The 20,810-nt window shown below is 45.7% G+C and overlaps 1 protein-coding gene and 1 long non-coding RNA gene across 11 annotated transcripts in view; one reads left to right on the forward strand and one right to left on the reverse strand.

Annotated features, from left to right (window-relative positions):
• The first annotated feature begins 4,922 nt into the window (after positions 1–4,922).
• Positions 4,923–10,784, forward strand: LOC135363657 (uncharacterized). Of its 2 annotated transcripts, none has more exons than XR_010409565.1 (3): positions 4,923–5,383; positions 6,534–6,649; positions 10,654–10,784. It is a non-coding gene; the product is annotated as an uncharacterized LOC135363657 (long non-coding RNA). The 2 variants fall into 2 exon arrangements; XR_010409564.1 differs by lacking the exon at positions 10,654–10,784 and adding an exon at positions 8,449–8,568.
• The window catches only part of SETD7 (SET domain containing 7, histone lysine methyltransferase), a 54,955-nt gene continuing 39,619 nt past the window's right edge, over positions 5,475–20,810 (reverse strand). For 2 of the 9 annotated variants that reach the window (XR_010409562.1, XM_064585082.1), the window contains 2 exons: positions 12,875–13,041; positions 5,475–8,370 (listed from right to left, as the gene is read on the reverse strand). Coding sequence is in view for 5 of the 9 variants with exons in the window: in XM_064585082.1 (XP_064441152.1) it covers positions 12,884–13,041 (158 nt within the window). In the remaining 4 variants the exon portion in view is untranslated. Of the gene's footprint in view, positions 13,042–13,443; positions 19,230–20,810 lie in introns of those variants that run through there. The other 7 variants (XR_010409560.1, XM_064585080.1, XR_010409561.1 and 4 more) reach the window with 4 other exon arrangements.

Consider the following 20,810-nt stretch of genomic DNA (forward strand, 5'->3'; position numbering starts at 1 on the left):
TACTCTTTCTTCAAAGTCTTTGAATAAAGTTTTATAATTTTCTTCTTAAAGGACTTATTTCTAAGAACTTTCTTTTGGTTACCTTTTAAAGATATCTTTACAAATCTTCATTTTCTAATTTCTTGTGGCTAATGTATAGAAATATACTTGATTTCTATATGTTGATTTTGTATATTGGTTTTACCTAGGAACCAAGTAAAATATTTATTAATTCTATTTATTTGTAGATTCTTTTCTTTTTTTTTTTTTAAAGATTTTATTTATTTATTTGAGAGAGAGAGACTGAGAGAGAGAGAGCACATGAGAGGCGGGAGGGTCAGAGGGAGAAGCAGACTCCCTGCCGAGCAGGGAGCCTGGTGCGGGACTCGATCCAGGGACTCCGGGATCATGACCTGAGCCGAAGGCAGTTGCTTAACCAACTGAGCCACCCAGGGGCCCTGTAGATTCTTTTCTACATAAGTAATCAATTGCCTGCAAATAAGAGCACTTTTTTTTGTTATTTCTAATTCCTATACAGTTTTTGCCTTTATCTGGTTTTATTGCACCAGTCAAGATGTTCAACACAATATTAAATAGGAGCGGTGAAGCTGACACACATATCTTGTTCCTGATCTTAAAGAGAAATGGTAAATATGAGGTCTGCTGTAGGTTTTTCATAGATACCTTTTCTGACATGTGTTTTCGAACACCACCAATTCTCAGCAGATACTGGCTGGGTGTCCCCCGGATTTTTTTTTAAGATCTAATTTTTTTTTTTTAAAGATTTATTTATTTATTTGAGAGAGCGAGAAAGTACATGAGAGGGGGGAGGGTTAGAGGGAGAAGCAGGCTCCTCGCCGAGCAGGGAGCCCGATGTGGGACTCGATCCAGGGACTCCAGGATCATGACCTGAGCCGAAGGCAGTCGCTCAACCAACTGAGCCACCCAGGCGCCCTAAGATCTAATTTTTTAAGTAATCTCTACACCCAACGTGGGGCTCAAACCCACAACCCTGAGATCAAGAGTCGCGCTCCACCCACTGAGCCAGCCAGGCGCCCCAATGGTGTCCCACAAACTTAACTCACTTCTGACACTATCTACCTGGGGAGAGTGTCAGATCGCACAGGTTTACGGCTCATCCCACAAGACTATCCCTGCTTCAGATGCCAATCACAAGTCCAGGTTGTCACGGACTATAATTTGGAGTTCCCACCACCCCTTCCTCAGGTTTAACTAATTTGCTGGAGAAGCTCACAGAACTCAGGAAAACCAGTTTACTCACTTCATTACTAATTTATTATCATAGGATATTAAAGGATACAAGTGAACAGCTGGACAAAGAGATACCCAGAGTGAGGTCCAGAAGGGTCCTGAACACAGGGGCTTCTGTCCCTCTGGAGTTTAGGGTGGGTCACCCTCTGGGCACGTGCATACATCATGTTCTCATTCACCAACCTTGAAATTTCCCATACCCCATAGGTCAGGGACTTTTACAGGAGCACATAATTGATTAAATCATTGACTGTTGGTGATGGAACTCAATCTCCAGCCCCTCTGCCTCCTTAGGGGTCAGGGGGTGAGGATGAAAGTTTCAACCTTCTAATCACCTGGTTGGTTCCGTGGGCAACCAGCCTCTACCCTCAGGTTACCGAGGCGCTTTCCAAGAGTAACCTCATTAACCCAATGAGGGGTGATTGAAAGGGGCTGTTATTAATAACAAGGCCCCCCATTTCACCTTTATTGCTCTGAAGCTACTTCAAGAACTAAGGGCAGGAGATCAAATATTATAACAAAAGATATTCCCTTTGTTCTTAGTAGGAAATTCCAAGGGTTTGGGGAGGTGGGGCCAGGAGCTGTGGATAAAGACCAATACATATTTCTTATAACCCACAATATCACACACATACACCCTTTTCCTCATTAAATCCTCCTCAAGCCCATCCTGCTTGTTTTAAAGTTATAACTTTATTATTCTCTTCTGTACTGGACCAGGTGCCTTATACATTACCTCATTTAATCTTTACAATAACCCTTATGAAGTAGGTATTATTGCTTCTTTTAGAGAAATTAAGGGAATTTTCTTTTTTTTTTTTTAGATTTTATTTATTTATTTATTTGAGAGAGAGATCACAGAGGGAGAGGGAGAAGCAGATTCCCCACTGAGCAGGGAGCCTGATGCGGGGCTCCATCCCAGGACCCCGGGACCATGACCTGAGCAGAAGGCAGGTGCTTGACCCACTGAACCACCCAGGTGCCCCTAAGTAACTTTTCTAAAATAGTATTGCTGGAAAGGGATTGAGCAAGGTTTGTCTAACTTTGCAAGCTCTGCTTTCCCCAGAAATCTTTGCCGCCTTCTCCTCGGGTTGAAATCTATTCCAGTAAAGGGAACTCTGTGAGGATGAATCAGAGCAGTTGATTTGAACAGAGGAGACTGTGAGGAGAGGAAGTAAAGAGAAATGGGAACTTAAGTGGACAGTGAGCACCCCCTCCCCCGGCACATGATGCGGAATTTGTGGGAAGCAGGCATTCCACCTTCGCTGCCTGGGTCACCTTCACATCCAAATGTCTTCTCTCAAGACTCCCTAGGGTGTCTATAGCCATGGCAATCCAGATAATTACGGGCTGATGAGGGCCACACGGTGGTTCCCACTGCATGCCACGCTCAAGCCAATCACAAGTGCTCCCTTCCTTTTGTTTTGTTTTGTTGCTACCAAGTTGGCTCCCCTGATTACCACTTCCTAAAAATCATCTCACCATCCTACACATCCTGTGTTAAGCGCTTGTTATTCCTGCTACAAACTCTTGTTTAGCCTCTCATTTCCTTTGATGAAGAAGTAATAAATAGGAGATGGAAATCCACAGGGAAGTTGCATTCATTTGTTCAGCAAATATCGAATGAGAGCCTCCTATGTCTCAGGCACCATGCAAGGGGCTAGGGATATAGCAATGAACAAGACTGACAAACCCCACTGATGTTTACATTCGAGTGATAGAAGACAAGCATCGAGCAAATAGACAAATACACAAAATAACTGTGGATTGGAATAAGGGATAACCATGAAACAAATTGGGTAATGAGCTAGGGGGTAAATGGGCAGGACTTCTGAGACGGAATGGTCAGGGACGGCATCTCCAACACACACCGGAGTTCAGGGCTGATAGTTGAAAGAGACAGTGCGCCATATAAAGAATGGGAGGGGAGCACTGGGCAGAAGAATCAGCAGGTGCACAGGCCTGGGGCCGGGAAAATGCTTGGCAAATTTGAGGAACAGAAGGTCTGGCTGGACTACAGTGAACAGGAGAACAGACTAAATGACACTGGAGAAGGGCGGGGGAGCCAGACCACTGCAAATAGTTTGCATTTTATTCTAACTGCAGTGAAAAGTCCATGCAGGGTTTCAGCAGGGCAACGGCATGATCTGCTTTACTATTTTGAAAGATCACTTAGGTCACTGTGTGAAAAGTGGGTGGGAGAGTAAGAGATGAAGGCAGCATGCCTGGGGAGTGTCTTTTTTTTAACACAGTTTTCCCGGAGGCTCCACTCAGTGACCCTCCACCCTCCCCTGACATCCCATTGGTCAGGTGGTCAGCCCTAGCTGCAAGAGATACTTGAAAGGTGACTATTTTAGGCACAGGAAGGCAAAGGGAGCAATGGTTTGCGAATGGCTTTTGGGTAGCCAATCCGGTGTCTGCCAGTGGGGTCGTCTGCGTTATACTTAAAACAAGCCACATGGGTGGGGCCATTTTTATTGGGCTCGTTTATAAAGGGGAAGCAGTGTTAAAACACACAGAGCTCACAGGGCTTGAGTGCCAGGCTTCTGACCTCAAATTCAATGTGCTCTTCTCACTACCTTTCATTTTTCTGGGCTCTGCAAAAGGCCGACCCTAGTCACACAGCTCCTGCCGTGTCTCCAGGTGAACGATTCTTCCAACTTGGTGTTTAACGTCCAGCGTCCCTGAGCAGTTATCATGGCTGGGTGGGCACCGAGGGGAGGCCAGGCCATCGGATCAGACTTTGGAATGGAGAGAAGCCCTTTTAAAAACGAAAAGAAAAAATACGATCTTGGATGATACCCGGAAATACTGTTCCACCGAACAGAAGGATAAGGTCGAGACATCCCTTAGGGGGTGTGGAAGACAGTCCGTTGGAGTGTGGGAAGGACACTCACATCTTGTGTTTGTATGGCTATAGATGACACAGACATGGAGGGTTAGCACTGCTAATATTTAATACAGGAATTGACACGTTCCCTTTCAGTGGATTGTGACAGTATGTGCCTACAAGTGCCTGCTTAAGGGGATTTGCCAGTAATAGTGTCTTAAATGGTAAACTATAATTCTTTGTGATGCGATGGGGAGTATAAATGAAATTCTACTCAGAAAAACAATGGCTAATAACCATACATATGTCTTCACATGACCTTGCAGCCAGAATGTGGCGTTACAGATTATATGCAATGAGTATTTAACACAGGTACATTTTTTCCAGATTAAGGAACAATCTCTTTCATGCATTCTTTTGTGTCCTTCTCCCCCTTTTAACCAGTTAGGATGGTGATCTTTTCCAAGTAATGACATGACCCCGTGTTTTCTGTTGTGAAAATTCTGTTGGTGCACGAGGAATCAGAACGAGGGGAGTTCTCACGTCTCCATGTAATGTTTAATGCTGTCTGATAGACCCACAACACAACAGCAATTACCGGGCCAGTGGGACCAGGAAATTCAAGGAAGGCAATTACTTGGACAGAATTAGGATGGGTAATGTTGGCCTCTGGGACACTTGTTCTTCAATATGTTTATGGTCACTAACTTTCACTAACTTTCACTTTTTAAAATTTCTTTTTTCCTTTATCTTTTTATTGTGGAGATTTGGAAACATAAAAATACACAGTATAAAAGAATGACATCACCCCTCCCCCGCCGGGTACCCATCACCCAACTTCAATCATTAGTCACACAAGGTCATTATTCACACTGGTTTTATCTATACCCCCATCCCCTTTCTCTACCTCTTGTATTGGAATTTGAAGTAAGTTCCAAAATCCTGGTTGTTTCTTAAGATATTTTATGGAACCAAGTCCTGCTGGTTTGATAGCCATGTTATTCTTTCTCTGGTGACTGTAGATGTCTCTGCTCTGATCGTAAAATGGCTCCCAAAGAGCCATTTTTGAGTTCTTGGAGGAAGCCTATGTTCTGACAACAATTAGCATTATCATCAGGCAGAGTACATTCCACTTACTTTTATCTTTCCTTAATTACACAGGAGCATCATTCTCAGATCTCTGACAAGACTGCACTGTGACGCAGAAATGCCAGGCTTCCTATGTTCTGCCCAGGGACTCAACCCACGTGCCGGATCTCTGCCACTGGGGTCCGAGAGTCTGCGCGGTTAGCGAATTCTCAGGTGACTCTGCCCGCTCAGTTGGAAAAGCAATAGCTGAGCATGTTGCCAGAGGCTGTTCAAGTACATAGGTGTTTGAGCCATGGTGCCGAGAAAACCAGCCACATTTTCTAATGCTACTCCCTCTGCTCTCTCTTGCTGGCCCCCACCTCTCACGGGTCCGGAGGCTCTGAGGCTGGAAGGCTGACATTCCATGGTGGTTGCGTCAGGGAGGTTCTACAGAACAAAGGGCATGAACTTTGAAATAGCTATTGGCTGCTCAGCAATCACATGCTTTCAGATTTCTGGCTGTTTCACATAGTCATGGGGCTGTAGATCTTCCCTACATAAGTGGTGTTCCAGTACACACACACGCACACACGCACACACACAGGCCAAGTGCTAAATTTTGGATAGCTCTACTGTGTAAAGAAATTTTGAGAAATTTCTCTGATACCTCCATTCTACTGGGATAAGTTATTTTCCTTTTAGGGACAATTTTGGTAGGTATGGATGGAACAGAGCTCCCCCCAGTATATATCCCGCTCACATGGTGAGCTTGAATATGACTCCATTTTTTATTTTAAGCTACTTAAGATTCTCTTGTTTTGGAGAAACTATATCCCTCTGCCCCAACTATGAGCTAGATTCTAGAGATTAGAAGAAACTCGGGAAGCTGCTCATTGGTGAAGGTATCTTAAATACTTGCATTTGGTTCTGCATAGTTTGTGCATAAGGTTAACTAGAAGGTAATGTCCCCTGGTGATCCACGACTCTCTCACAACTCATGTTGACTCATAAAGAAAAAGAAGTGATAGGTTAGGGAAGTACAAGATTAGATTAATTCAGGACTAATGAATTTATAACCCGTGTTTTGCAGAAAACTGTGCTCTAGCCAGATAGAGATTTTAAAGAGCTATATGACGTGAAATGCTTTGGTTTGTTTTGAAAAATAAACAAGTTCTGTTCAACTTAGTTTACCGTAGGCTTCAAACGTGTTATTGGCTCTTTTGAAATTTGGGCTTATTTGAAACGTTAAAAAGTCCTGAAAGTGGTGTCTTCAGTTGGTTCATCAAAGTTCCACCTGATGATGGGGGTAAACTTCAGCACAGCGTTTATGTTTGTCTTTGAAATGTATTAAATCTTCCTTTTGCTTAAGTTCTTTTTGTTTTAGAGCTCCAGGTCTGAAACAGTACCAGATCCTTACCACAAGAGGGAGCTGGACCATGAAGAATTAATGGGTTGCTTTGGAACTAGAAATAAAAACAGGGCGAGTGCATGTGATTTGAGGTAAGACCGTCAGTAGGAGCTGTTGAGACAAAAGTTATTCCTCAAGTGATTACCCCATTCTTGCAGTTGTTTATACCAAAATTCAGAGTTAGCCTTGACTTTTCTAACTTCCCAACCTATTAAGCTTGTCCTTTTATTCTGTTACTTTGACTGACCCTGGGCTACCAATTCTTAGAGAGAGCAAATATCTCATGCCATTTATATGCCCAGCAACCACTGCGGAGCCCACACCACAACCAGCTTCTTTGTACACGGCTCTTACAGGCTCTTGCTCTCCAGGCCAATATCGCCCCAGGGCCAGGTACCGGGCAGCTAAAGACCCCCCTATACCCGAGAGCCTGTTGAAATTATTCAAAGGAATCAGTCCTAAACCTGCTTACCCTGCCTCACCTGTTCCTTCCCCCAAGATCATAATAAAGGTCCTTGTCCACGTTTTCCCCTGCTCCCTTGCGACTGACATTCATATTTCCCCATGTGACCTCCCCGCACCGCCCCCCTCCCACCAGCACCAATTCCACCATGGTGCCCTCTCCTCTGGGAACGGTGAGTCGCCAGGTAGCCAACTGTCTTTCAATGGCACTTGTCTCCTGGTGTGCTGGCCTCACCATACCTGAATAATAATAATATACACCTTTGAAAAGAACCCCATATCTCGTCTCTACAAATTCTATTGTCATTGGCTTTACGGCATGTCTGAGATTCAGCCACTTCTCCTTGTCCCTTCTGTTTGCCTCCACCATCATCTTGTCCTTCCTGCTGTCACCTGGCCCCACACTCACTGCAGTCTGTTCTCCACCTGTTAACAGTGAGAGTGATAGAGTGATCTTGGGATAGCAGGAAAGCAGCTCTTACCCTCTTCTGTTCAGAGCACTCCAATGGGTGGGCTAACAGCAATTAAAATTTTACAAGTGTTTTTGGAACCTATAGTAAACGAAGTTAGACAAAGCTGGTTTGTTTTGAAAAACAGACAAAAGTATTTGATATCATCTATTGATTTCCCATTACACTCTGAGTTAATCCACAAAGTCCTTAAAATGGCTTCCTGCTCCTCTTTTGAGCACATCACCCAGTCCAGTCCTCGCCATCCATCCTGGCCTCCTGGCTGTCCTTGGACACTCCACGCAAGTTCCCATCTCAGGGCTTGGCTCCTTGCAGCCCCTCCTGCATCTGGAAACTTTCCCCAGGCCCCCTGATTTGTGCTCTCCTTTCTTCAGTGAGGGCTCCCCAATCTTGTCCCTGAGCATCTCTTCCCACACTCCTTCCCCCTCCCCTGTCCCGCAGCATTTCCTTGGCCAGTGTCCCCACAAAGGCAGAGACTTTGTTATTGTTCACTGCTGGGTTGTTCATGTCCTAGAATAGTGACCGTTAGATGGTAAGGCTGAAGAAATCGATGTTGAACGGATGAGCAAACAGAGAACATGAGTTTTAAAATAAAGACACTCTAGCCCCGTCATTCTTACCTCAAATATTTGGAGATTGCTTCATATGCATCCAGGAAGAAACACTTGCTGGTTCCCAAAAGCCTGTCATGTAAGTGAGAAGCGAGCTGGATGCTTCACTCATTCAGCAGTCTACGCAGCGCACACTTTGGCGTGGCCTGTTGGCCTCCGTGTGGTGCAGAGAGGGGGGACCAGTGAGGGCGGGCCCGGAGAGTCAGGGGAGCTTTGCCGGGCAAGGCGTCTTCACTGGGGACTTCTCGGAAGGAGGCAGGCTTTGGCACTCTGAAGTAGTAGGGCCACGGTTAGTGAACCTGCACCACGCCTCAAACACAAACTTTTTCTTTTCTTTTTTTCCCCCAGGTATCATTATTCGTGCAATTTTACAAAAATTGTTAAAACTTACAAATTTACGAATAAAGAAAACTGAGGCACAAAGAAGTTATGTCCACAGTTAGGACATGACAGAGCTGGGTTTTCAACCTAAGGCGATTGCCAAAGCTCTCTTAACCATTACGATCCACTCTGTCCCATTCCTTCATTGAATTTCTTGAATGCTTACTGTGCGTCAGCTGTTGAAGACCCACCAGTGAATGAAACAGACTGAAATCCATGCCCGCCTGGAGCGGACAGTCTAGTGGGAGGAGACCATAAACAAGCGTGATGGATTACTAAATTAGATAGTAAGTTAGAAGGTGATGGGTGGTATGGAGAAAAAGAAAGGAAGGCAAACTGGTTTGGGGATTCTGGGGGGAGAAGGGGGTTGCAGTTTAGGTGGGGTGGCCAAGGTAGGCCTATTTCAGTGAGGACTTGAAGGTGGGAGGGAGCCAGGCAGCTACCCCGGAGGAAGACATGCACAGGTCTCGAGGGGGTGAGAGCCCAGCATTTCAAAAGACAGGGAGGTGCAGGTGACTGCACTGGAGGAAGGAAGAGGGTGGGGGCACAGCACGCATCACTCAGTCTCTTCAATCCCAGAGCACCCCTGTGCAGCAGGTTTTATCCACATTTGCTAGAGTCCAACCTATAGCCCAATGTCACAAAGACAGCGGCAAAGCCGATTAAAACCAGGCTGACTCAAAAGCAAACAATCCAATTAAAAAATGGGCAGAGGACCTAAATGGACATTTTTCCAAAGAAGACATCCAGATGGTCAACAGACACATGATAAACTGCTCAACTTCACTAAGCATCAGGGAAATGCAAATCAAACTATAATGAGCTATTACCTCACACCTATCAGGATGGCTAATATCAAAAAGATGAGAGAAAACAACTGTTGGCAAGGATGGGGAGAAAAAGAAAACCCTGGTGCACTGTGGGAGTGTAAACTGGTGCAGCCATTATGGAATATAGTATAGAGATTCCTCAAGCAATTAACATGAGAATTACCAAATGATCTAGCAATTCCCCTTCTGAGTATCCGAAGAAAACCAAAACACTAATTTGAAAAGACATTTGTGCCCCTATGTTCATTCCTGCATTATTTACCATAGCCAAGATATGGAAACAACATAAACATCCACAGATTGATGAATGGATAAATAAGAGGTAGTATATGTACACAGTGGAATACTACTCAGCCATAAACAAAAATGGAATCCTGCCACTTGGGACAACAGGGATGGACCTAGGGGGTATTATGTGAAGTGAAATAAGTCAGACAGAGAAAGACAAATACCATTTCATTTCACTTATGTATAGAATCTAAGAAAAAAAAAAATCACACACACAAAACAGACAAAAAAAACGGAAACAAACTCATAAACACAGAGAAAAAACTGGTGGTTGCCCGAAGAGGGCAGGGGATGGGCAAAGTAGGAAAAAAAACAAAAATACAAAGCAAAAAACCAGTCTGCCTGTTGAGCCCAGCTCCTTTCCAGCACATGGCCCTCCCAGTGCCACCAAGGACCGGCAGGAACGGGGAAGCCTTGTCACTGAGGGAGCTTCATGTGGTGCTGGTGAGGAATGGAAGATGAGATGCGATGGAGAAGCTACGACTGAAATCCAGGCAGAGGGGTCTGGGAGTTCTGGATCCGGGCAGAAAGTGGTGAGAATACAAGTAGGGGAAGCTGGTCTGGGTGTCCCATGGCTCGAGGAGGGACCACAGTCTGTGAGATCAGTTGATTGGCGCTAAGCAAATGAACAAGGGAAAGGAGGACTAAGGATATTAACGATGGCCTTAGCATGTCAAGGTCAGGAGGAGATAGGAGCTCCCACAACTGTGGTTAAGAGAATAGCCTGGAGCCCAGCCGTCTGGCTTCAGACTCTGCCTCTACCACTTCCATGACTATTACTTAATTGCAAGTTACTTAACATCTCTATGCCTCAGTTCTCCCTTCTGTGAAATGGGATAATAGCAGTACCTCTATCATATGGCTGTTAAGAAATCATCTAAATATTTAAAACCACCTTATAAACTCTACATAAATGTATATTTGTAGAACCTCTCCCATACCCACCACTTGAGAATTCTCTAAATTGATGTGAATTAATTTAAAAATCCATTTATTTATTTAAAGAGACTAACCTTTCTTCTCTGAAGAAAATAAAACAAAACCTGTGTTGCAGATGAAGCAGATACTGTGGATGGTCAGCCCAACTGTCACTTCTTCTTTCTTTCTTGCTGGGAAAACCCTAGCTTTGTTTGGGCCACCCACTCTTCTCCACAAAGCCCTATGCTTCCCTCGGATAATCACGACACCGCCATGGCCCTTGCAAGTGATTCATTTAGGTTTCCGCAGTGGTACAGAGAAGAGACTTTCCTTTTCACCCACTGGATGCTGGCTGTGATGTCTGGAACTACAACAGCCATACTGTGAATGTGAGGTGGGCTGGTCCCTGAGGGCAAACCTGACAAGCTGAGAATTGCGGAGCAGAAAGATGGAAAGGACCTGGCTGAGCTGCTGAATTAACAACTCCAGGGTCACTCAACAGTGTCTCATTATGTGAGGGTCTTATTATGTGAGGTAATAAATTTTCTTTACTGCTTAAGCCATATTGAGTTGGGTTTTTATGTTTCTTGAAGCTGGAAGCATTCTGATACTTGAAGTAAAAATTTAGTAGCAGGGATGCCTGGGTGGCTCAGTTGGTTAAGCGGCTGCCTTCGGCCCGGGTCAGGATCCCAGGGTCCAGGGATCGAGTCCCACATCGGGCTCCTTACTCGGTGGGGAGCCTGCTTCTCTCTCTCTCTCCCTCTGCTTGTGCTCTCGCTGTCAAATAAATAAAATCTTTAAAAAAAAAAAAATTTAGTAGCAAGCTAGATAAATCCATTCATCTTTTTCTATGTATAAGAAGTGAGGCTCTAATTTCCCAAAACCATGGCTTTTGGTTTTCACAAAGAAACAAAATTTTAAGAAAAACATATACCAGTATGTTGCTGTAGAGTTAGTTAGCATTATGTTTTTATATAAAAGGCAACAGTTGTTTTCTAAAATAGTTTTGGAGCAGAACTTTCTTATTGAACCACCCCAAATCAGTCAGATGCTGAACTGAAATTAAATGTCGAGCACAGGGGTGCCTGGGTGGCTCAGTTGGTTAACCATCTGCCTTCGGCTCAGGTCATGATCCCAGGGTCCTGGGATGGAGCCCCACATCGCATCATCGGGCTCCCTGCTCAGTGGGGAGCCTGCTTCTCCTTCTCCTTCTGCTGCTCCCCCTGCTTGTGCTCTCTTGCTATCTCTCAAATAAATAAAATCTTTTTAAAAAAATAAATGTCGAGCATAGCATAAAATCCTTCTGAATGACTTATCTAATTCTGGATATGGCCACTGAAATACTTTCAAGTGTAACATGAACCAGCAGACAGAACAGTTTGGAGCATTAAAACCTCAAGGCAGACATTTAGTGAGAGGTATATGTGGGACGATCACTGAGACTAAAATAATTTGGTCTCGGTCTTCCTCACCTTACCTTATTCTACCACCCTTGATTCCACACCAATTTTAATACCCAAAAAGATGCCTGATCCTTCCCTTTTGAGATTTTAGCTTCTCAGAGTCACCCAATTTGCATTAAAATTTTAATCTCATCCCCGTCTCTCCTGCAAGGAGGAAGAATACTAATATTGTGTGTCAGTGGGTGAAACTCTGTCTTAAAGATCCAGATATGGATGTGTCTCCATCCGGGTGATGAAGCTAATCCAGCATCAGAGTCTGGATTAGTCATCTTATTTGCTTCCCTTTCCTTCCTTGAATGGAAGGAAGTGTGAGAAAATCAAAGACTGGTCAACTGAGGGAGGGAAGATCAAGCAGGAGGTCTCACACCTGCTTCAGTTTGATGCTTAACTGTGCCTCCCTTAATAACGCCCCACTTACTAGAATCCACTGCTTTGGGTCCCTGGGCACAAGGTGCAGGTGGTAGCAGAGTACTATTTTTACATGTGTGTCATTGGCTTTTTTCTTTGGGAATGTTGTAGGAGTGAGTTTGGGAATGTGAGCTGTGATTTGGGGAGGAACAAGGGGTTCCTGGTTTCCTCAGCTCAAAGCTGTCCTAAGAGTACCCAAATCTACCACATCTAATAAAATTCCTATTATCTTCTTTAAACCATGAGCTGAAGCTTCCCGTCCTTCAGATACTTCCCCTGATCAGTTCATTTATATTCAATACCCTTAACATTTACGTAATGAACTAGACCCTTTGGGTTGATGTTGATGATTCTTCTGGATTCACAGGTGTATGTGGAGTCATGCTAAATAAATGTAAAGCTCCTAGCCATTCCATACCCCTCCTCTCATGCTTTGAAAATGGCAAATAGCTAATAACATTTTAAAACAACTCAAAATGGGGGCACCTGGCTGGCTCAGTCGTTAGGCGTCTGCCTTCGGCTCGGGTCATGATCCCGGGGTCCTGGGTCAAGCCCCGCGTCGGGCTCCCTGTTCCTCGGGAGGCCTGCTTCTCCCTCTCCCACTGCTTGTGTTCCCTCTCTCGCTGTGTCTCTCTCTGTCAAATAAATAGAATCTTAAAAAAAAAAATAGATCAGAAAGGTATGTAAAAACCAACCCAAGACCAACTTTCTTAATTAAAAAAAAACCACACACACACAAAAACCCAAAACTCAAAATGTAAAGTTTGCCTAATAATTTAAACACATAGGTAGACATATCATAATAGGGCCTCTAGGTGGTTAAGTGTCTGCCTTCGGCTCAGGTCATGATCTCAGGGTCCTGGGATGGAGCCCTGAGTCAGGCTCCCCACTCGGCAGAGAGTCTGCTTCTTCCTCTGCCCCTCCCCACCCCCCTTGCTCTCTCTCTCTCTCTGAAATAAATAAATAAATAAACAAACAAATAAATCTTTTAAAAATTATAAAGAAAAAAGTGACTGCCCTTCTGCCCTAAATGACCAAAGGAAGACAATGAGAGATGATTGTATATTTTGTTTAATACTTGCATTGTTTCTATAGCGCAATTATAGCAATCTTTAAATTTACTTTTCATTACAAATGTTTTGTCAAGTTTTGTTTCAGAAACATTTTTCCTACTCTCTTGCACATGCACCCAGACACACTACAAAAAAACTCATTCATAACACAGTAAGGGCAAACATTATTCATGTAAACATCTTTCATTAATTTCCCATAATTTAAAAAAATCATAGAATTATAGATATTGAATAAGGCTCATAGATTTAGTTCAAATTCCACAAAAGACCAATCTTTTGTTAACTGTGATGGGGTTAACTTTTTGTTGCAATAAATGCTGAAAGCCTACCCCTAGGTTCCAATCCTTAAACATACCTCACAACCTAATAAATGCATTTCAGGATAAAAAGAGAACATAGAAAACCCAGGAGGAAACCTTTTGAAGGAGGGAGCTCAGACCATGAACCTAATTTCTTCCATGATAAGCAGGCATTACACATCCCTGTGGTTTCCCAATACAAGAATCGAGGTTAATTATAGTAACCCAAAATATAACCAAGTTGCTATGTTAAGATACATTGGCATGTGTGTACATATTGCTAGTAGACACAGTGAAAATTTTGTCATATTTATCATTTCATTATATCCAGGACCAAAGCAGAGGGGGAAAAAAAAAAAAAAACCCCAAACAACAAACCAAAACAACCCACTCAAGTTGAATACCATTATAAAGGAGTGTTCTAGTAACATAAGAGTCAGGAGAGTTGGGAGGTATGTCCCAGAGATGCGATTGGTCTTGCTAGTACAAAGACTTCTAACAACAGTGTGTAAAGTCACAGACAGAGGAAGCAAGGATTTGCGTTATCCGAGGACGTCTCTCTCTGGTTGGAAGCTTGGTGCTTAGGTCCATAGTCTCCCAGAGCTGAGACAGGAAATGTACTGTGCTGAGAAATGGGCCCCTTGCCAGCCACTCCCTCCCTCCTTCCTCTCTGTGAGGTGGAGGCCAGGAGGCCGGGACTGCTGGCAAAACCGTGAAGTTCCACCCTGGGGTCTGAACCCCAACTCCACTGAGGGCAGCCTCCCTGACGTGTGTGACTAGGCAGTAAGGGTGGCGGCTGATGGTGGCCAGAAAACCCAGCTCCGAGGGTCGCGCGGCCACGTGGCTTCTGATTCTGCTGCCCTGCAAAGGAATTGTGCTCTGGATAACTGCACCAGTGTCTCAAATGCCTCTAATTCACTCGCAGGCCCTCGGAGGCCGGGAGTGATGTCACTTAAAGGTGGACACACCTCCATGAGCACCTAACTTACACCAGGAAGCGGCGCAGGCACTGGGGAAGCCTATGAGCTCTCTCCGTGTCCGATGCAACGACGCAGGGAAGTTGCCATGAGTCAGAGTTATTTGTAGGCTTTTGATTTTTAAAAATCAAAACTGATCTGCATTATAGCTCAATAGACTCAGATAATTCTCACCAAAAATTTTGTAATTTGTTTAAATAGCACTGGAATAATTCGACTTCATTTAAATATATTCATTCTACCCTGAAAATATTTCATACAAACATCTATTTACATACAAACACATTAAAATTTGTGAAAAGGGTTTCCACCCCTGTGGTTGTATGGCTTGAAATAGTTTCATTGCTTTGAATATGTATGCACACATTTGGCAAAATAAAACTATTAAAATTTAGTACTTTTTTAAAATAAAAAAGTGACACCAAGGCTCCAAATTCCTGAAGGGAAAGATCAAAGAAAAAAACGGTCTATCAAGGTACCTCAAGTAGATGCAAATTTAAGATACCTTGTGAACCTTTGATCTGTGGCAAATAAACATTGCAACTATCAGTCTTGCAACATAGTTTCGCTTGTTTTTCTCAAAGAAAAGATGTCTGGTTCTAAATCACCACTCTTAAGACAGAAACTTGAGGCCACGCTTTTTGGAACAAGGCAAAACAGAAAACTATCCCTTCTTGGAAGATCTTAGATGCGCTCTGCCGTGAGCGATTCAAGATTTTATATATTAAAGGAAAGTTTCTAAAGTGCCACACACTGGCTCCCTAAGAAGGCAACCCCTGAATTCACTGCTCACAGTCACTGCCATTTTCATAGTTACCAGTACGGGCTGTAAATGGCGACACCTGCCTCCCTGTTGGCCTTTCCAGGTTGTTGGCGATAAGGAAATCCTTTCTCAAGCGTGAAGAACCCCCAGAAGGCAAATAAACCGAACGACACGCCCCAGACAGGTTCAAAGAGGTCTTGAAAAACCAATTTCCTTCTTCCTGTCTCACGCAGACCGGCGCGAAGCAGGTTCGGAGGAGAAGAGGTACCGCAAAGCTCCAGTCCCCCCCGCCCGCTGCCTCTTAGGCTCCTCTCTGCCTTGGGTCAGAGTCCGTCCTTACGGCGCTTCGGGCTCTGTCAGTCCATCCAAACGTCCACGCGGGGACACGGTCCCACAGCTTAGTTCCTACTGCTAGCTCGAACACGAGACAGTATCTCGTCAGGAAACGCTGCTCAGGGAAGACCCAGTCACGCAGCAGTGGGCTGAGGCAGCGCGGCGCGAGCCTCCTCGGGGCCGTGGCCTCACGCACCCGCGCAGGCGCCCGCGCTCTTTGGCCGAGCGTGAGCCGCTGCCTTCGTTCCCCACCGCGCGGACCCTTCCGCGGCTGCGCCGCGGTCATCGTGCGCACAGAACTGCCAGTCGGCTGCCTCCTGCCGCGCTTCCTTGCACAGCGCGTAGAAAGACTCAGTAGACAAGTACATCCTGAGGCTTCCCGCCCCGGGGCTTCGGCTCGAACACGGAGAAACCCTTCCCTCCTCACCGGCTAACTCCTTATGGAACCTCAACGCCCGCGACGTCCTCACCTACCCGCGCGACACGGCGACTCTCAAGCCCCCTCGGGGGCCGCTCTGTGGCAAAGCCTTCCCTTTGGGAGTGGGCGAGGGGCGGGGGGCAGGCGCCACAAAGCCCGGCAGAGACCCAGGGTGAAGGCACAGAGGTGCGCACAGAGGGCCTAGCAAGAGAGGAGAGGCGCTCAGAATGGGGAGGGAGGGCGGAAGAGAGCAAGAGACCAGCTGGGCGGGGACATCAAGCCATTCTCAGAGGCGAGGGAGAAAGCGGGAAGAGATGGGACAGGGCAAAGAGGAGCCAGAAGACGCAAGAAGAGAGGAGGGAGAAAGACAGAGAGGCTCAGCTTGGGTGTCCTGTTTCCTCTGATTTGTCTGAAGGTCGCAGACACACTGCTGGGTTTTAAACCGAGTGCTGTCGTTCAGCATCTAATTTGAAAAATGGGTTAGTTGGTTAATTACTACCTACAACTCTTCAATCCCTATATCAAAAGAAAGAAAGGAAGAAAGAAAGATTCCATTTGAGTGGGGGGTAATCAGAGTAACCCAGGAGGACAGAAATGATACCCCTACTGCAGCCTCAACAAGAATGACACCACCACCAGGAACGAAATCATTCAAAGCGTAGCTGTGTTGGAAGTGTGACCTGCTCCATCCTGACCTCGCTCACTGACCTGGCTCCACGCCCCAACTGACCGGGGCTACTTTAATTAAAGCCATCTTTCTCCTGAAGACAGGCACTTGCTTTGGGACGCATTTGAATTAAAGCACCCATCAGAATACAAGTCCCGAGACTGCCCATCTGTCACAGTTTACAGAACCGTCTCTTTCTACAGAACAGAAGCTATCCTATCATCTAAAAACCCTACTCGGTTCCCTTTGTGGGAGATCCTTCTGGCAGCCCTGACAACTTCTCACGTGGGAACCGTCAGCTTCCCCCCCCCCCCCCCGCCCCCCGAGACCACTGCCAGCTAGCTGCACGCCTTGCACTGGCCATGTGCGCTGGCACCGTGGCGGGGGGGGGGGGGGGGGGGGGCCAGGGAGGGGCTCCGGGAAGCCTGGCCCTGCAAAGGAGGGAAGGGCCCCCTTCTGTCACTGTCTTGAGGGCTGAATCCTGTGCCCAGGGGCCACCCGAACAGACAGCTGTGAGCAGCCCCCGGTCAAGCACTTTTGTTAAATTCTTCCTAAGAGCGACGAGTACCTTGACGAGAAATAGCAAACTTCCTTCCTGCCCGTTTCTTTACTCTTCTCTGCTCGGCCAGAGCTCCCTATGGGCTGTGGCCTGGAAGGCGCTAGCTTTCAAGGCCACACTGGCTCAGGCGACGGGTGCTCCCACTGGCAGCTGGGGCTCTCCACCGCTTCCGGCAGCCTTGTCGAGGCATCTGAGGAAGCCACAGCTACGGCATGGGGTGAGGGTGCCTACAAAAGCCCCGAGCTCGCAGAAATCATTCAGAGCCATCTCAGGTACACTACACACCTACCTAGCAGTTAAACTAAAAAAACGGGGGTTTTCTCCTTATTTCTGCAGTTGTGATTACACGTGGCTTGCAAAATGGCTGAAATGCTAGTGGTATCGTTGCTTTTAAACTATACAGATGTTATTCTTAATTCACAATGCTTTGAAGCAGGTAAGTGCTTTGGAAATATGACAATGAAGGGTTTTAGCACTAAGGTTTGATTTGCACCTAGTGATCAGTATGTCTCTCCTAACAGTAGCAATTAAAAAAAAAAAAAAAAACCCAACTTTAGAATTCTGCGTCAGAATTCTACGTTGTTTTTTGACTTTTGAATTCAGTGCACTGCGCCACAAGCCAGACTGCTCTATGTTATGTACATTTAATGTGTACCCGAGAAGAAATTACTAGCACTATTGAAGATATTGCAAAATTGCCACAGCTACTGCTTAGAAATACTAATTTCCCTCTCTCCTTTCTTAAAGTATATATTACAACTCTCCCATAACTTAATGCAAACAAAGTAAATTCATTTCTTCTCACATCTTAAAGCAAAGGTATCTTTGTTTACATGCGAGAATAATAGTTCTATAATAATACCCCGGCCCTATGAGCCAGTTCTTTATATTAGGACATAATAATGAAACAATGATCTAGAAAGAGCCAGAGAGACCTACGCACTGGCACTGACACGAAATCCATTTGGAAGTTTTTTCTCTTGTAAAAGATATCTAAGATAGAGAATGGGACTGAGGGGTGACATGACTCAAAAAAGTGGGGTTCTGTTTGCTAGGAAAAAAAAAAAGCCATTCTATTGCAAGATACAGATCAAAGGTTAAAAGGCAAATTATACTACATTTAGAGAATAAAAATGTAGTAATCCTCTATCCTCCGTACGGCACGTATGCAAGTGTGAATACACATTTTATGTTGGCCATAGGAAAAAATATCATGAAAAACCACAGACTAAAAATGACTGAGAAGCCCCCTTTCCCTTTTTCAGTCTAATCATTTGGCATCTCTGAGTGTGGTACAGATTTAGACTTGAGCCACCCAAGAACATCACGCTGTCTGTGTCAAGTGTTCGACAATACCTCTCAGTAGGACGTTGTTGCAAGGCTAGCTAATTTTAAATCTGGTATGAGTAATACAGTCAAACCTAGTTAGTATGCGAGAAAGTCGTTGCTAACGTGGAGTGAGAGGATGTGATGTCACAGCATGAGCAGTCCCTGGTTGTCCCGTTGTCGGAAAACGTAGTGCATAGATCCAAGTTTCTATTCCAGGTCTCAGAAGCCCAGGGCTGAGCCTTTCACTTCTGCTGGGTGGCCTGGAAGGCCTTCAGCTCCACCTGGTACCACTCCGGGGCTTCAGGCCCGCTCTTCCCTGGGGGGCTGTGGTCGTAGCCATAGGCCACGGTGAGCTCCTCATCAGCCTCCACGGCTCGGAGTGTGCGGATGCATTTGATGGGCCCGAAACGGGGGTGGACAAACCTAGACATCAAGATGCGCACAGTCATTCCTGGGTCAGATCGGGAGGTTAGAAGCAAAGCCTGGGGCGGAGGGGGGTGAGGGGGGTGGAGGGGGTAGGAATCACCCAGGAGCTCTTCCCTGGGCACCATCGGTAGGCCCTCACGTGTAGCCCACAGATTGGCCAGCATCAGCTTCACCTGGGTGCTGCTAGACACCGAGAATCTCAGCCCCACCCGGACCTGCTGACTTGGTGTCTGCATTTTAACAACACCTCCAGGTGATGCATATGCACGTTCAAGTTTAAAAAGCACCGCTCTAGCTTCCTCTTTGAGCATATTTGGCACTCTGTATTTTTAAACCAACAACATGGGCAACAACAAAAATCTATCCTTAATGAGAAACTGGATCCAGTGCAGCCGGTCGGCATTTCAGCCCACCTGGCCTGTGGCATCAGATTACCTGGCTGTACCTTGTGGTCAAGGCTTTACCAGGACACTTTGGGAGGTGTAAGGAAGAGCCCCATGGATTTTCAAATGCGAAAAACTGTATTCCACCCTCTACAGACAGAGGAAGTATTATTTTCTAGCATAAAAGTAGATGAAGACTTCTTTCCAGGAGCGAAGCCTAGACCTCTCTGCCAACCTGCTTTTTAAATATTTCCCTGTGAAGCATCTTGTGAAGGGAGCAGCCTCGAGCCTTTCGGAACCCGAGGCAGGGCTAATGCTCTGACTGTGTTCCTCTGCCAAAGGCTCCCAACCCGGTTCACCCCTATGACCCCTGCAGGAGAACAGGAGATAAATAAGGAATAGATTTAGCTCACCTAACAGCTTCTGAAACCCAGAACGGAAATATGTAAGGCATGACCAGAAAGAAATTCGCTTTATCTCTATATGCATCTGGTCAAATCAGTCTCATTCATTTATCGTCACACTGTGAGCAAAGGACATGGAGACACCACAGGAGAGGCTTCCAGGCCCTAAGTTAGATTGGCACATGGGGCATGATAGCAAGGACCTGGCTGGTTCCCTCTATTGGTGGTGGGGAAAGGAGTGTGTCTGTGGTTTAGGGACATCTTTTATGTGAATGACAGAGGACAAAGTGCGCACCCACACTCCAAGGGGCCTCTATGTCCACCCCACTTGGGTGTCATCTTTTCTGGAAAGCACGCTTGACTTGGGGTCAGAGACTTTAGCGTGAGTCCCGGTTCCACACATTATTACTGCCCCCTCTCAGAAAGCTCACTTCCATATCTCTGAATCTCACTTTCCTCACCCTCACCTCATGGTAATACTAGCAATCCTAATCGTTTTAAGAGTTGTCACTGTGACAAAATAGGGTCCCCTATAGGAAGCACCTCACACAGGGCCTGGCACAAAGTGAGGACTCAGCTTCTACTAGTGACTATGTGCGCACATCTGTGAGTGAGTGTGCGTGTGCACAGAATTCTCATACTGTGCTCCACCACAGACATCCCTGCACCAGGGATTCGGGAAGTCCTTATTAAAATCACAACTCTTGGGGCACCTTGGTGGCTCAGTCGGTTGGGCATCCAGCTCTCGGTTTCGACTCAGGTCATAATCTCAGGGTCCTGGGATCGAGCCC

Source organism: Mirounga angustirostris, unplaced genomic scaffold (assembly GCF_029215605.1).
Source record: "Mirounga angustirostris isolate CCGP_5_RB_7025 unplaced genomic scaffold, mMirAng1.0.hap1 SCAF_2, whole genome shotgun sequence".
Classification (NCBI taxonomy): domain Eukaryota; kingdom Metazoa; phylum Chordata; class Mammalia; order Carnivora; family Phocidae; genus Mirounga; species Mirounga angustirostris.